The sequence below is a fragment of the Protopterus annectens genome, chromosome 2.part0 (genome assembly GCF_019279795.1).
Source record: "Protopterus annectens isolate FY-2018-M chromosome 2.part0, PAN1.0, whole genome shotgun sequence".
Classification (NCBI taxonomy): Eukaryota; Metazoa; Chordata; order Ceratodontiformes; family Protopteridae; genus Protopterus; species Protopterus annectens.
The window spans coordinates 898,191,538-898,205,384 of record NC_056728.1 but is presented as its reverse complement, the minus strand read 5'-3'; the positions used below and the strand labels follow the sequence as shown (position 1 = coordinate 898,205,384).

The following is a 13,847-nucleotide window of genomic DNA, read 5'->3' as shown; positions in this document are numbered from 1 at the left end:
CATGCTCCTAGACTCCTTATTAGGAGGATGGATGGACGTTGAAGCCTCTGCCACATCTTGCTGGGTGGCAGATGCCACCACCAAGGCATCTACAGCCACACCTTTCGAAAGAAAGTCCTTATCAGGGGGTGCCGAAAGGAATTTATTGGGGCGAGCTGGCACCGGTTCAACAGAGTCCGGGTGTTCCCACGCCCTTCGAGAGATCAAATCCAGAAGCTCATCGAAGGGCAGAGACACCCAGGAGGCGGAGGGCTGAGCCCCAAAGGCCTTGAGGAAAACCGACTCCTCAGCAGAAGGGGGTTTGGACTGCCAGTCGCCTCATTGCTTAAGGATTTCCAAGATGTCTGCAAAGGATACATCATCCGAGGACGACTTGGGGGACCCTTCCGCATCATCGAGGTCGGTATCCGAGGTGAGAGACTCATCAGGGGAGTCGACGTGCTTCCTCTTGCACTGTTTCTTCCCCGGAGGTTCCTCCGAAGACGCTTCGGAGGGACCTCCAGGAAGAAGGGAACCCCCGATGGGGGTAACCTCAGGCCCAAGGGCTCCGCTGTCGTGAGACAGGGGGATTGCAAAGGAGCCAGTCTCCGTGCCAAGGGAAGGTGGTGGTGAGATGGTAGAAGTGGCCAGAGAGGATTTGGCCAAGGCACTCCTCATGGCCCTGAAGGCGGGACCCCCAGAGTCCTGGGATGGTTCCACCCCCAAGGCCACAACAGCAGTCGGAACCCCCACCACCGATGCACCGAGAGGGAGGCTTGAAACTGAAAGGATCGGTCCCAAAGCGTCCCCCCCGGGGCCGACAGAGGAGGTCCACGTACCGAACCCCGACCCAAAGGGCGGGGTTGGAGTAAGGGTCGGAACCGACCTGACAACCTCCACCGGCTCCACCAACACTGACTCCAACGGCGCCGAAGCTGTTGGAGGAGGAACCGAGATAGCAGGGTGGGAAACCGGCTCCGGAGCCGATTGGGATGGAGCCGAGATCAACTTTTGAAAGACCGGAGACTGAAAAAGCCTTTGAAGCACCCTGTCTACATCCGAATGAGACATCCTCGACGACCGAGAAGAGACCGACCGGGTCCGAGTCGACTTCTCCGCCGGCTCCGAAAGACTGGGGGACCGGCTCCATATGGGTTCGAGAAGTATCGGTGCCGAGGGAGATTCCACTATCACTGCAATTTCCCTCGGAGCCGATGGGGACTTCGGCACCGAAGGGGAAGAGTCTGAGCGGGCAATCCTAATCGGCTCCGAAGGCAGTGGAGCCGATGGAGATGACTCGCCTCTCGACGCCCGAGCTCTCGACTCCGAAGCCAGAGGAGTCGAGGCTGGAGACACCGAGGCAGACCGTTCCGCCCTCGGCTCTGAAGTCCGTGGAGCCGACGGAGAAGCCTGCCTTGATTTTTTTGCTGCCGGATCCGATGGGCTGGTTGGAGCCGAAGATTTTTTCTTCCTCGAAGGGGAAGAAGAAGAAGATAGGGCTTCCTCAAAGGAAGGGGTAATAAGCCCTTTCAAAATCAACTTATTTTTCCTCTCTTGGAGCACGCGAGGGGAAAAAAGCGTGGCAAACGCTACAGGATTCCTGGAGGTGCTTCGGGCCCAAACAGTAAACACACAAAGAATGGTCGTCCGTAATGGCCATTTTATAGCTACATTTGGAACATTTTTTGAAACCTGACGGTCTATGTTCCTTCGACATGTTAACTAATTCAACACACTAAACTTCCAAAAAAAAAACTACACAAAACTACCAATGACAGCCTAGACTCTAAGTAAAATGCCTAGGATAGGGCAAGGCCCCTCTCAATGGGATCACTGCCACAAAAAATACAATTTTACCACAGAAAAATACTAGATCACAGTCACACAACAACAAGTAGCTGTTAAAACAGCTTTTGGGTAAATTTTAGCACAAAATTTGACAGAAAAAATGTCACTAAGAGGCACTTAGCGCAGCCAAGTCCGATACCACGTCTATGCTTCAGAAGCGGCAAACAAGATCTGGGGAAGCAGTAGTGGTGCATCCTGGGATATGAGGTAACTCAGCCAATAAGAGACTGCGTTCTATTGTATAGCTGCCGAGTCGGAGCCGAGGATCGGCTCCGAACCCATCTGTAGAGAATGTAGGCGAGATAGGATCACATTACATCACATAATTCACCTCAGCAGTGTGCCTCACGACAGCCCCTAAGGCAAAACACCACACCCAACATGCTAGTAATAGGAGACTCTATAGTAAGGCACACAGATGTTCCACTCACCAGGCTGAACAAGGAGGTTACTGTCAGCTGCCTGTAGGGTGCTAGGATCCGCCACATAACACAGGCACTTAGGTCACTCCAGAACAAGTACAAGTATGACGCTGTCATTGTACATGTTGGTGTGAATGATCTAAGACGTACCTCCCTGGACTACATGAAAAGTGACATTGAGGAGCTCTCTGATAATGTAGCCCAAGCTGGTATGACCCTGACCTTGAGTAGCATACTACCTTCACCTAGAATGATACCACAATACAAAGACAAAATGATCAATTTTAACTATTGGCTAAGCTTCTGGTGTCATTCTAAGGGGATCCAATGTCTGTCTGCCTGGGATGACATGATAGACAAGCCTAGCTGTTTCGGCAGAGATGGTTTGCACCTGTCACCCCTAGGCTTTCGAATACTGACCAAGGCTCTTGCCGTCCCCATGGTGCCTTTTTTAGGCAAGGCTCAAAGGACAAACCAACCACCATAACCAGCACAGGTAACCAAAAACTAAGGGTAATGCTACTCAACGCCAGAAGTCTCAACCTCAAAATGCACGCACTCAAGACACTCCTCAGTATGGAGAAAATCGATGTTTGTGCAGTGACGGAAACCTGGTTCAAGGCTCCAGAGAGCACCCCAGCACTACCAGGTTACAATTCATATCATACCTTCCGGCCTCAGTTACCGGATCGCAGTACAAAGGACGGAGGTGTATCCACATTCATCAAGGATACCAACATCTCCAGGTTAGTGGCACAGCATGATGCCCCAGAGATCATCCATGCACAACTATGAGCAGGCAAAACCACATTTCAAGTCGTAGCCTGTTACAGATCACCCACCATGTCCCAAGATGCTCACTCAGCATTACATGAGGCACTGGAAAATATAAAGGCTCTACCCAACACCATAATTTTGGGTGATTTCAACTACCCTGGTATAGACTGGGCAAACTACCAAAGTTCTAACTCCTATGCCCAGCAGTTCATAGAATTTATAAATTCAAATGCCCTTAAACAACTGGTATGTTCTCCCACTAGAGCGGACAACATATTGGATTTAGTCATCACAAATATGGGCGCCCATTGTACCACACCCGTTATCACTCCCTCTCTGGTTAGATCAGACCACAAACTGATAACCCTGGACCATCCTCGCCCCTCCACCTCCCACAGTCAAAGAAACCATCGCAAAAAAAACTTTCCAAAGCAAACTTCAAACTACTTGTGTCAGAAGTGGAAAGCTTCACTATTCCTTGTAGAAGGATAATGATATCCAGGATGCAGAATCCTACACCAAGGCACTTTATATACATCTTCAGGATTGCATGAACCGTGCTATCCCAAATAAAACCAAGACTCCTTCCTCAAGCAAGAAGAAACCAGTCTGATGGACCCCGGTCATAAGCAAACTATACAATAAAAGGAGGAGACTTGTACAAAAAAAGGCCAAATCTCAAGTAGAAAAATCATCCCTGATCAGCATTAGTAAGAAATTGAGGGCCCTCATCAAGTCAACTAAAGCCAATTTCAAAAAGAAAGTTGTCAAGGATAACCATAAGGCCTTCTATGGTTACATCAAAAACCTAAACGGCAATGCTCAGGTCTGTTCTGAGCTAGTACAAAATGGAACAAAATACATTGACCCCAATGACATTGCCAACATCATGGCTGACAGGTTCAGTGCAAATCCCGCCCCCCCCCCTCACCACCTGCAGGGCCTACTACTATTCCAGGGGATTGTGCAACTCCAATTATTACTGATACGTTGGTTAATAAGGCTTTATCTAAAGCTAAAAACACTGCCACCATGGAACCAGATAGTGTCCCGGGCTGTGTCATACGCGAGCTCCAAAATGAATTAACCCCCCATCTGAATACCCTGCTCAGTCTCAGCCTCTCGACAAGATATGTGCCCATAGAATGGCGCACAGCAATGGTGGTTCCGCTGCACAAGGGTGGGCCCACAACCGACCCTGGGAACTACCGACCAATAAGCCTGACCAGTCTGATCTGTAAGGCAATGGAGCGAATCATTATGGAACTCATAAATGGAGAGATTGGGAACCTCCAAACACTTGACCCCACACAGTTCGGATTCGTCAAGGGCAGATCATGCCTCCTGAACCTGGTGGACTTCTTTGAGACAGTTACTCAGGCTATAGATAAGGGAAAGGAGATACACACGGCTTACCTTGACCTTGCTAAAGCATTTGACACCATTCCCTATTTGGGTATTATTGATAAACTCACCAACCTGGGCATAAACCCTCACGTCACAAGAAGGATCGCAAACTGGCTCTGAGAGAGATCCCACAAAGTAAGAGTAGCGGGATCTATGTCAGAATCCGGACCAGTAATGAGCGGTATGCTTCAGGGCTCTGTCCTGGGGCCCCTCCTGTTTGGCATATACGTCTCAGAAGTACAGACAAGCACTGAAAGGCTGTGGCTGAGCAAGTTTGCGGACGACTGCAAACTGGGTGCTATAATAGAGTGTCCGGCCGACATGGACAGTCTCCAGAAGGGCCTTAATGAGACTGATGCATGGTGTCAAAGCCATGGTCTCAAGCTAAATGCTAAAAAATGCGTAGTAATCCCCTTTGGAAAAAACAGAGTACCCGCGAACTACCACATAGGAGGTAACCCCCTGAAATCTGAAGAAGTAATAAGGGATCTAGGGACACAAGTAGATAGTCAGCTTTCCTTTGATAAGCATGTTGCCAAGATGGTTAGAAAATCATTCTATGTGACCCATCTGATCATGAAAGGGTTCGCATCAAGATCTAAGGATGTAGTGGTGCCCCCTCTACTCTTCCCTCATCAGAACCATTACTGAGTACAATGCACCAATTAGAATGTACCTGACTAGGCATCTCCAGCAGCTGGAGAGACCACAGAGGCACCTCACTAAGAGGATTACTGGCCTCAAACAGTTGCCCTATGCAGCACGACTGAAAAAAACTAAGGCTTTTCTCTGCTGCATACCGCCTTCTCAGAGTCTATCATACAGAGCCATGTCCAACCCAGAACTTTTGAACATGCTCCATCTTAGCAAAACCAAATCTACTTGAGCTACACGCTCTAGGGATATAAACCTCAGCACAACAATGAATAGAACATGCTGGAAGGAAAGATTTCATTCGCAAAGGCTCCCCTTGTTATGGAACAAGGTCCCAATCTACATAAGACAGGGCCCCTCAGTATCACTCTTCAAGAGGAACCTTGACAAGTGGATGGGTAACAGAAAGTTCAAACCAGGGATTATACCACCAGCTCTACTAGATAGGTGCCAAGGGTACTAGCTGCTAGATCAAGGGCCTAGGGAACTAACCCAAAGGGGCAGTGAATACCGCACAATGTGGCTGGGCTAATATATGCCTTCGGGCAGATAGCCCAGTACCTACCTATGAACCTATATACACATACAAAAGGTTCATAAGTTCAGAGGTAGGTACTAGGCTATCGGCCTTGTGGCCTATACAAGCCCAGCCAAAAAGGTACCCTGGCTTTTGCCACCCAAGATAATTATTTCCCTGTGCCACTGTCGAGCAGAGCCACAGAGGTGATCCCCGGGGCGTCCAATCATCAAGATTTTTCTTGAAGAGTGCTAATGAGGAGCTTTGTTTGATATAGACAGGTAGTTTATTCCAGAGTATGGGAAGTCCCTGGGACAGGAATCTATCCCTCCGGCATGTTCTGTTTATTGTGGTGACAAGGTTTAGGTCCCTAGAGTGTGTAGCTCGGAGGGATTGGGATTTCTTTAAGTGCAGCATGTCCAACAGCTCTGAGTTTGACATAGCTTTGTATGTTAGGCAGAGATCACCTCTGAGTAGGCGATATGTGACAGAGTAAAGCTGGAGTTTTTTTGAGACTGTCTACGTAGGGCATGTGTTTGAGACTGGTAATCCTCTTTGTGAGGTATTTCTGCGACCTTTCCAGTTGTTGTAGATGTCTTGTGAGGTACATACCAAAAGGGGCATTGTACTCTATAATGGGTCTAATGAGTGATAAGTAGAGGGGAACAATGACCTCTTTTTTTCTGGATGAGAAACCTTTTGTGATGAGGTGTGCCACGTAGAAGGATTTCCTGACTACTGTGGCGATGTGATTATCAAAGGAGAGACTACTGTCCACCTGTGTCCCAAGGTCTCTTATCACACTTTCGGTGTTAATTATACTACCGCCTATGTTGTAGTTCATGGGTACAGAGTTTTTACCAAAGGGGATGACAATGCACTTTTTGGCATTAAGCTTGAGGCCATGGCTTTGACACCAGGCATCTGTCTCGGTGATGCCCTTTTGTAGGATGTCCACATCATTAGGAGTTTCGATTATGGCTCCTAGTTTGCAGTCATCTGCGAACTTCATTAGCCAAAGACCTTCTGTGTTAGCCTGTACTTCAGAGAAGTAGATACAAAACAGGAGAGGACCCAGGACTGAACCCTGTGGTACTCCACTTGTCACTGGTCTGAAGTCTGATTTGGAGTCTGCTACTTTCACAGTGTGGATTCTGCCAGTGAGCCAGTTGGCAACCCATCTTGTGACATAGGGATTTATACCTAGTTTACTGAGTTTATCTATAATTCCAGAGTGAGGGATGGTGTCGAAAGCCTTGGCAAGATCTAGATAGGCTGTGTGAACCACCTTACCCTTGTCTACAGCTTTGGTGACTGCTTCAAAGAAGTCTATCAGGTTTAGGAGACATGATCTGCCTTTTACAAACCCGAACTGGGTGGGATCCAGAGTTTGGAGATTACCAATGTCTTTGTTTATAAGTTCCATGATGATACGTTCCATGGCCTTGCAGACCAGGCTCATCAGGCTAATGGGGCAGTAGTTCCCGGGGTCTGTGGTGGCTCCCCCCTTGTGGAGTGGGAGAACCGTTGCTGTGCACTATTCAGCAGGCACAAAGCCTGAGATGAGGCTATGATTGAACATGGTACTTAGGTAGGGTGCCAGTTCGTTCGGTAGCTCGTATAGAACGCAGCCTGGGATGATGTCTGGTCCCATGGATGCTGTGTTCTTGGCTTTGGAGAGTGTGGTTTTTACCTCTGCAGCTGTGATTACAGGAACTTTGCATTCTTCCGGTATAGAGATGGGCTCTTTAGGGGGTGAGAGGGGGGGTAAAATTAGCACTGAACCTATCTGCCAGGATGTTGGCAATATCAGTTGGGTCTGTATATTTAGTGCCATTGTGCTGTAACTCAGAGCAGATCTAAGTGTTGCCATTGAGATTCTTGACATAGCTATAGAATGCTTTGTGGTTGTCTTTAGAATCAGTGGCAATTTTGGAGGATTTTATCAGGGATAGCAGCTTCTTACTGAGGCTGACCAGGGAAGCTCCTCCACTCAAGGAATTTTACTCTCTTTTGCAAGAGTTTCCTTCCTTCTGTTGTACAGTTTGTTTATGGCAGGGGACCATCAGATTGGCTTCCTTTTTTTGGAGGATAGCGTCTTGGTTCTGTTTGGGCTAGCATGCTCCATGCACTCATGCAAGTGCTTATAAAGTACAACTGTGTAGGATTCAGTAGTCATAACTGTATTGTCCATCTGCATGGGTGTCATGAAGTTCACCACTTCTGTGTTAAGAAGCATGAAGTTGGCTTTGGAGACATTTTTTACCATGGTTTCGTTAATGGGGGGGTGGAGGCAGGATGTGGATATCTAGGGAAATTAGCTTATGGTCGGATCGGACCAATGAGGCGTTGACTTCAGGTGTGGAACACCGGTCACTCATATGGGTAATGACTAGATCTAGGATACTGTTGCCCCTGGTGGGGGTGTGGATAAGTTGATCCAGGGCATTGGAGTTTATGAATTCCAGAAAGTGTTGAGCAAAGGAGTTGGTACATGAGTAGTTTTCCCAGTTAATGGTGGGGTAGTTGAAATCACCTATTATTAGGGTGTTTGGTTGAACCCTAATATTTTCCAGTACATCAAGAAAAGAGGAGTGGGACTCCTGGGGCATAGTGGGTGATCTGTAGCAAGCTACAATTTGGATTGCAGTTTTGCCCAGAGTTAGTTGCACTTGGATAACCTCGGCTGCATTATGCTGAGCAACTATCCTGGAGGTGTGGATATCCTTAATGAATATGGAAACACCTTCGCCTTTGGTGTTCCGGTCCAGGTTACATGGCCGAAAAGTGTGGCATGAGTTATAGCCTGGTAGTGCAGGGGTGGTCTCTGCAGCCTTGAACCAGGTCTCAGTCACTGCACAGATATCGATGTTCTCCATTTTAAGGAGTGCCTCGAGTGACTGCATTTTGAGATTTAGACTTCTAGCATTGTGTAGCATCACTGAGCTCACTGGAAATAGGGATATTTCTTCCCCAAGTGTGAAATTAAAAGTTCCATGGAGGTGTCACTTGTTTGCTAGCAGGCTTGTGGTACACAACTCCTTTTAACTTTAGCAAATAATGAAGAATCCATGGGAACACATGTTCACTTCCCCATGACTATTTCAGCAATATTCTTGAGTGACTAAGTTGTTCCTACCCACTCCCATACCTGGAAGACAGAAGGAAGAACACAACACTAGGAGATCTGCTAACGTCCTCTTGTTGGCCAGTGGACGACAAGCAATGCTGGGCTATAAAGTGAGAGGTTTGCAAGCGGATGTTTAGTACATCCATGATGGTTGTTTGGACTGCATGCACTCTTATACCAGCTCCCTGTTTATGGCAGTACAGTACTGAGCTCTACCACAGGTGGTATGCATGCAGTAGGAAATCTTCTAACTCTCCTAATCTTTGGATGCATTAGGCAATCCCAAGTGTTCACTTCCTTTCCTCCCCAGCCACCTCCACCAGTGCTTTTTCTGCTGGCTGAATCTGGGTCATCTGGGACATATCCTGGGTGAAATCCCACAAGCTGCAGAGCTGGCACACATTACAACCCTTTCCTGTCCATATGATTCAAACAGTACACAAAAAAACAAATTTAAATTAACTTTCAAAAGGTTTCTCAATGCAGTGTAAATGTAATTCTGTTAATAGACATATATGACCACCATTACTTACCAGCTTTTTAGGGTTTGGAGTGCTTTCTTTATCCCTGATCTGAGGACCAGAACGGTCCCTTTGTAGCATGATAAGCTGCCCTGCAAGGTTAAGCATAATACTCTCTGCAGCATCACAGGCCTTCAAAATGAGGAAGGAAAGAAAAAGATAATGTGTTATGTTAATGGAAAGTGCACAGAAATTAGACTTGGGTACAACAATTAAGCTCATTAATTTTTTTTGTATCTTTCGGCTTTTTCCTGGTTACCCCATCAAAAACAACTAAATAAAAATAAGCACAAAAGCACTGCAAATTAACATACACATTAAATACAGTTATATTAGTACACTCAAGTTAACATTAAATATATTAGTAGTAGGAACACTGTTACAGTAGGATGACTTGCCTATGAAAATAAGCTTCATATGGATATCTACCCTTCTCTTCCAATTCCTACAACTTCACTGATGTTCTCAGAGTGCAGGATGACTCTTCTTCTAGCTCACAGTATCAGTCTAATGCATGTCTAAATGTACTGGCAGGGCCATTTTAGTTCTTTACTGGTAGGAAGGCTATAGTGTACCTATGTGAGGTGCAAATAATATCTCATGTCCGTTGTCTGTAAAACCCATAAGAAGTTAATGAATTTGCTCTCAACACCAGAAAATATTAAGAATGGTCAGCCCTGAAGTCCTCCGGGAGTCCATGGAGGTGGTCCAAGGTCAGTATAAGTAAGTGCTGACCATTTGTTTTGGGGAAAGGGCTTTCTGATTTCAGTGTCATATCCACTTTCCTGCCAGAAATGTCAGGGCAGTGAAGAAATGACCACTAACCAGGGGAAAGATGGACTGAAAGCTTATACTACATCTGAAAACTTTCTACTCAAACACTTGTTGTGATCACGTGTGTGTTCAGCAGCTGTACTATGTTTGTCATAAGGATCACTGCTATAGTACAAATCCCTATCTATGGGCAGATTATTAAAGCAATCAGCTGCCTCAATAGGGTGGTGGTAGTTATAGCATATCCCTGAACTGTAGGAACAAGTCCTGTCCTGCTCCTGGACTGAAGATCCAATCTATAATGACCACGTGGCTGCCTCTAATTTACTCTGGGCTAACATATTTCCAAAGAAGGCCATTATGGTAGCTGCAGTGTTACAGAGTGGGCTCTCGTAGATTCCACTCTTTACATAAAAAAGGCAATGAAGTAGCTAACCACTTATAGTACTTCCTTAGAAAATGGTCTACTACTGCTTGCCTGTTAAGGATCCAATGAGGTGGTCAGTCCACTAGAGCTCCTTTGTCCTTGCTATGCAATATTTAAATACCTGTGTACACCAGTAAGTGTAATTCCCCCTTCATCTCTTTTGTGGGCTAGAACAAAAGACAGGCAGCATACCTCTCAATCGCTTAGTGCAAGAACACTGGACAAAGCCTATAATCATTTTGGGGGGGGGGGGGCAACAGTCCAAAAATAGGGACAGATTTTAAATATCCTTCTTATAGACTTAGACAATTTCTAAAATAGCAGGATTTGTGTTACCATGTTTTTTCTGAGGGGCATGAAGTCTGAAACTCAAATATATGTCATTGTTAGTGACTTCAATACTCAGTGATTTACCAACCCCTACACACACACACACACACACACACACACACACACACACACACACACACACACACACACACACACACACACACACACACTTTATGAAGAACAGACCAAAATATAAAGAAAAATTCTGGATACTCTACAAAAATCTTGACAGTTGAGAGGTAATGACAGGTAGCTGTATGGCCTGATGAAGTGCCAGCCTGATACTGGCTTGGGCATGAAGGAAGGCTTAGTTCTAAAGCTCACCTGGACTCTGTGAAAGATGGTGCAATGGCTCTTTACTCATTGGAGCTTGAAGCTCACAGATCTTCACATATGGCAGACAGCTAAACTTTAACAGAGGCATAGGATAAGTCACACTGAAAATTTTCACTACCATTTAGGGCGTAAAAGTCATTTTGGTCTCCTGCAGGATATACAGCACTTTCTCTGAGAACTGGTCCTTAAAAAGAAGCAGTCTGAGAACATCTGTACTACTAAATTGAGGCACTTCATATCTTGCTACACCAATACACTTTCCTTTTGGGTCAGAAAGAAGCATGCTTGTGGAAACTGCCGTATCTCCTCTCTGCTCAGCTAGACTTGTCAAGAGCAACATGCCTGCCTTTGCCATTGAAAGGCCACAAAAATAAGTCTGACCGTCTTCCTCTTCCATTCGACACCACTTTGTGATCTCTCTCTAAGGCAGTAAAATCAAATACTGAATGGCATGTTAGGGACATTTTCTGGAAGGATACGGAAGTTTTTTTTATTGTCTTACAGAAACATTATAGTAGTCTTACACATATAAGACCATCTGAACACAAAATTACAATTTAGGTATGGTTAATATCGCTATATAGTACAGTAAAACCATATGGTTTGAATGTGCTCATCCTCATTCACTATCCATTATATATTTAACATTTTTGTAAATGGATTCTGCCTCAATCATTTTACAAGGGGCAACAATCTAACATTTTTAACTTACCTTATTAAAATGATGACTTATATGAGAAATGCCATTTATGACGTTTTGTAGAACACTGGTGCAGTTTGTCTAGCTCAGTTAAATACTGCCACTTTACACTGATGATTCAACCATTCATTAAATGACAAGACATAATTAAAAATGCCTTAAGCAATGGCAATCACACTTAACAGGACTTTTCTGACTGATGTCAGAACTGGTAATTCTTGTTTAAATTAAAGAATCCAGTAATAAAATGCTGTATATATTCAGCTTGCTGCCATTAATCCCGAGATCCAGCATTCATTTTTTCGCTGCCAGATATGAATCTGATCAGCTAGTCAACCACTGCAGTCAGAAGTAAATGTCAACAATTACATATGAAAACTTAGCTGGGAAACTATGTCCAGGTCTGCATAGCATATGAATATCTGTTTCTTTATATATTAAAAGAACTAAAACAGAGTTATTGTCTCTTTCACCTAATATTGTCAAGGACGCAGACAGTTATAGCCAAAAATGTCCTAGTACCAAAACTTGAATATTCCCTTCCCCCTTGTTACACTTCAGTCTGATAAAAACCCACAAAGTACTCAGGTCACTAGAAGTAAAATACTATGATTTGCTCAGTTTGCAGACTCAAACTGCCATCGCTGTACCTTATATGAAAAAGCACAGTGGCTTACCAATAGCTAACACATCCATTTTTCTCCAAAATTCACTCATTTTCAAAATTACTTGGTTATTTCAAGATTCTTGGTTACTGCCACCTCTTAAATGGTTACTCCAATCAGAGAAAAGAGCTACTCCCTAAGAAATAGCCAATAAAGTACAATAATGTTGGCCAGACCTCCATTCAAACTAGTTACTGGAGAAAAAAATCCTTCTCCAGAAAAGAACCAGCTTCATTCAACCAGCTACCTTCTGAAATGGCAGGTATAAAAAAAACTTTACACATTCAAAGAAAAAAACATAGGTGGTACTTGCAAACTGTAAGTACTTTCACAACACTGGCTACTTCTACAGCTCACAATGGTAGGTGGGCAAATATATAATTACATTGTTGTACATTCTCCAATCTTGCTAATTCTAAGTGCATGATGATTATTATTCTTCCATTATAAGTTTGCTGTAATTTTATTATTCTGTATTAATTTAGTGTTAAATAATAATTTTAATGCAATTTTACTGTTCTCTATAATCTTGTACCAAGGTTGTGGCTGAAAAGGGTCAACAGACCAGTCCACTACCAGGTCATCAAATTGTGAAATAAATAAAATAAAAATACTATATCATCAATTCACTGCCTTCAATCACTTTCAGAGTAGCTGGCTGGCCAGATAATTTTCAAAGCTCTTGGTGCCACAGTGAGGGTCACCATATCTTTTAGGCTGAACTGTCTGCATGGAAGGACCTCATGTCATGAACCTTAGGATGACTGGCTTGAGCTTCCAAGGCCTGATTTGACACATCCATGGTCACAGTCTGGGTACCCTCTGGAACTACAAGAACATCATCCCCTGGTTTCTTAATACATAGTTTTATTTTTATTTGTTACTGGAGTATAAACCTTGATCTATGTGTTCTATTTTCAGCTTTACTCAACAGAAGAACAAAGTTATGAATATAATACAGAGGATTATGACTGGGTTGCTGATCACAACTGTCTGATTATGTGTTCAAAACATGGATACCAAGATAAATGGATGAATCTTGGCATCCATGTTGAGAACACATAAAAAAAGAAGTTATGTTCTTACCATAACATTCCATGTGAAGTGTTCATCTCGCCTTTGTTCTTACACACGGGTTCGGAGCCGATCCTCGACTCCGAGTCGGCCGTATCACAAGCTCTACATCTCAGAGAAGCTCAAGACCAGAGTATATCCCATGATCCTCCCTGCTACTCCTCAGATCTAGTTTGCAAGAAACCAGACCGCCGGTCATCAACTGCTCTAAGACATTCACACCTGTAACCATATACACCATAAACTAATAGCATAATGCCATATGGTGGTGTACCATATCCGCAGG

General features: G+C 44.6%; 1 protein-coding gene across 1 annotated transcript in view; it reads right to left on the bottom strand.

Annotated features, from left to right (window-relative positions):
- RIC1 (RIC1 homolog, RAB6A GEF complex partner 1) overlaps positions 1-13,847 on the bottom strand; it is a 2,584,659-nt gene that overhangs the window by 990,374 nt on the left and 1,580,438 nt on the right. The window contains exon 18 of the mRNA XM_044061149.1: positions 9,268-9,387. Coding sequence (XP_043917084.1) covers positions 9,268-9,387 — 120 coding nt within the window. The remainder of the gene's footprint in view (positions 1-9,267; positions 9,388-13,847) is intronic.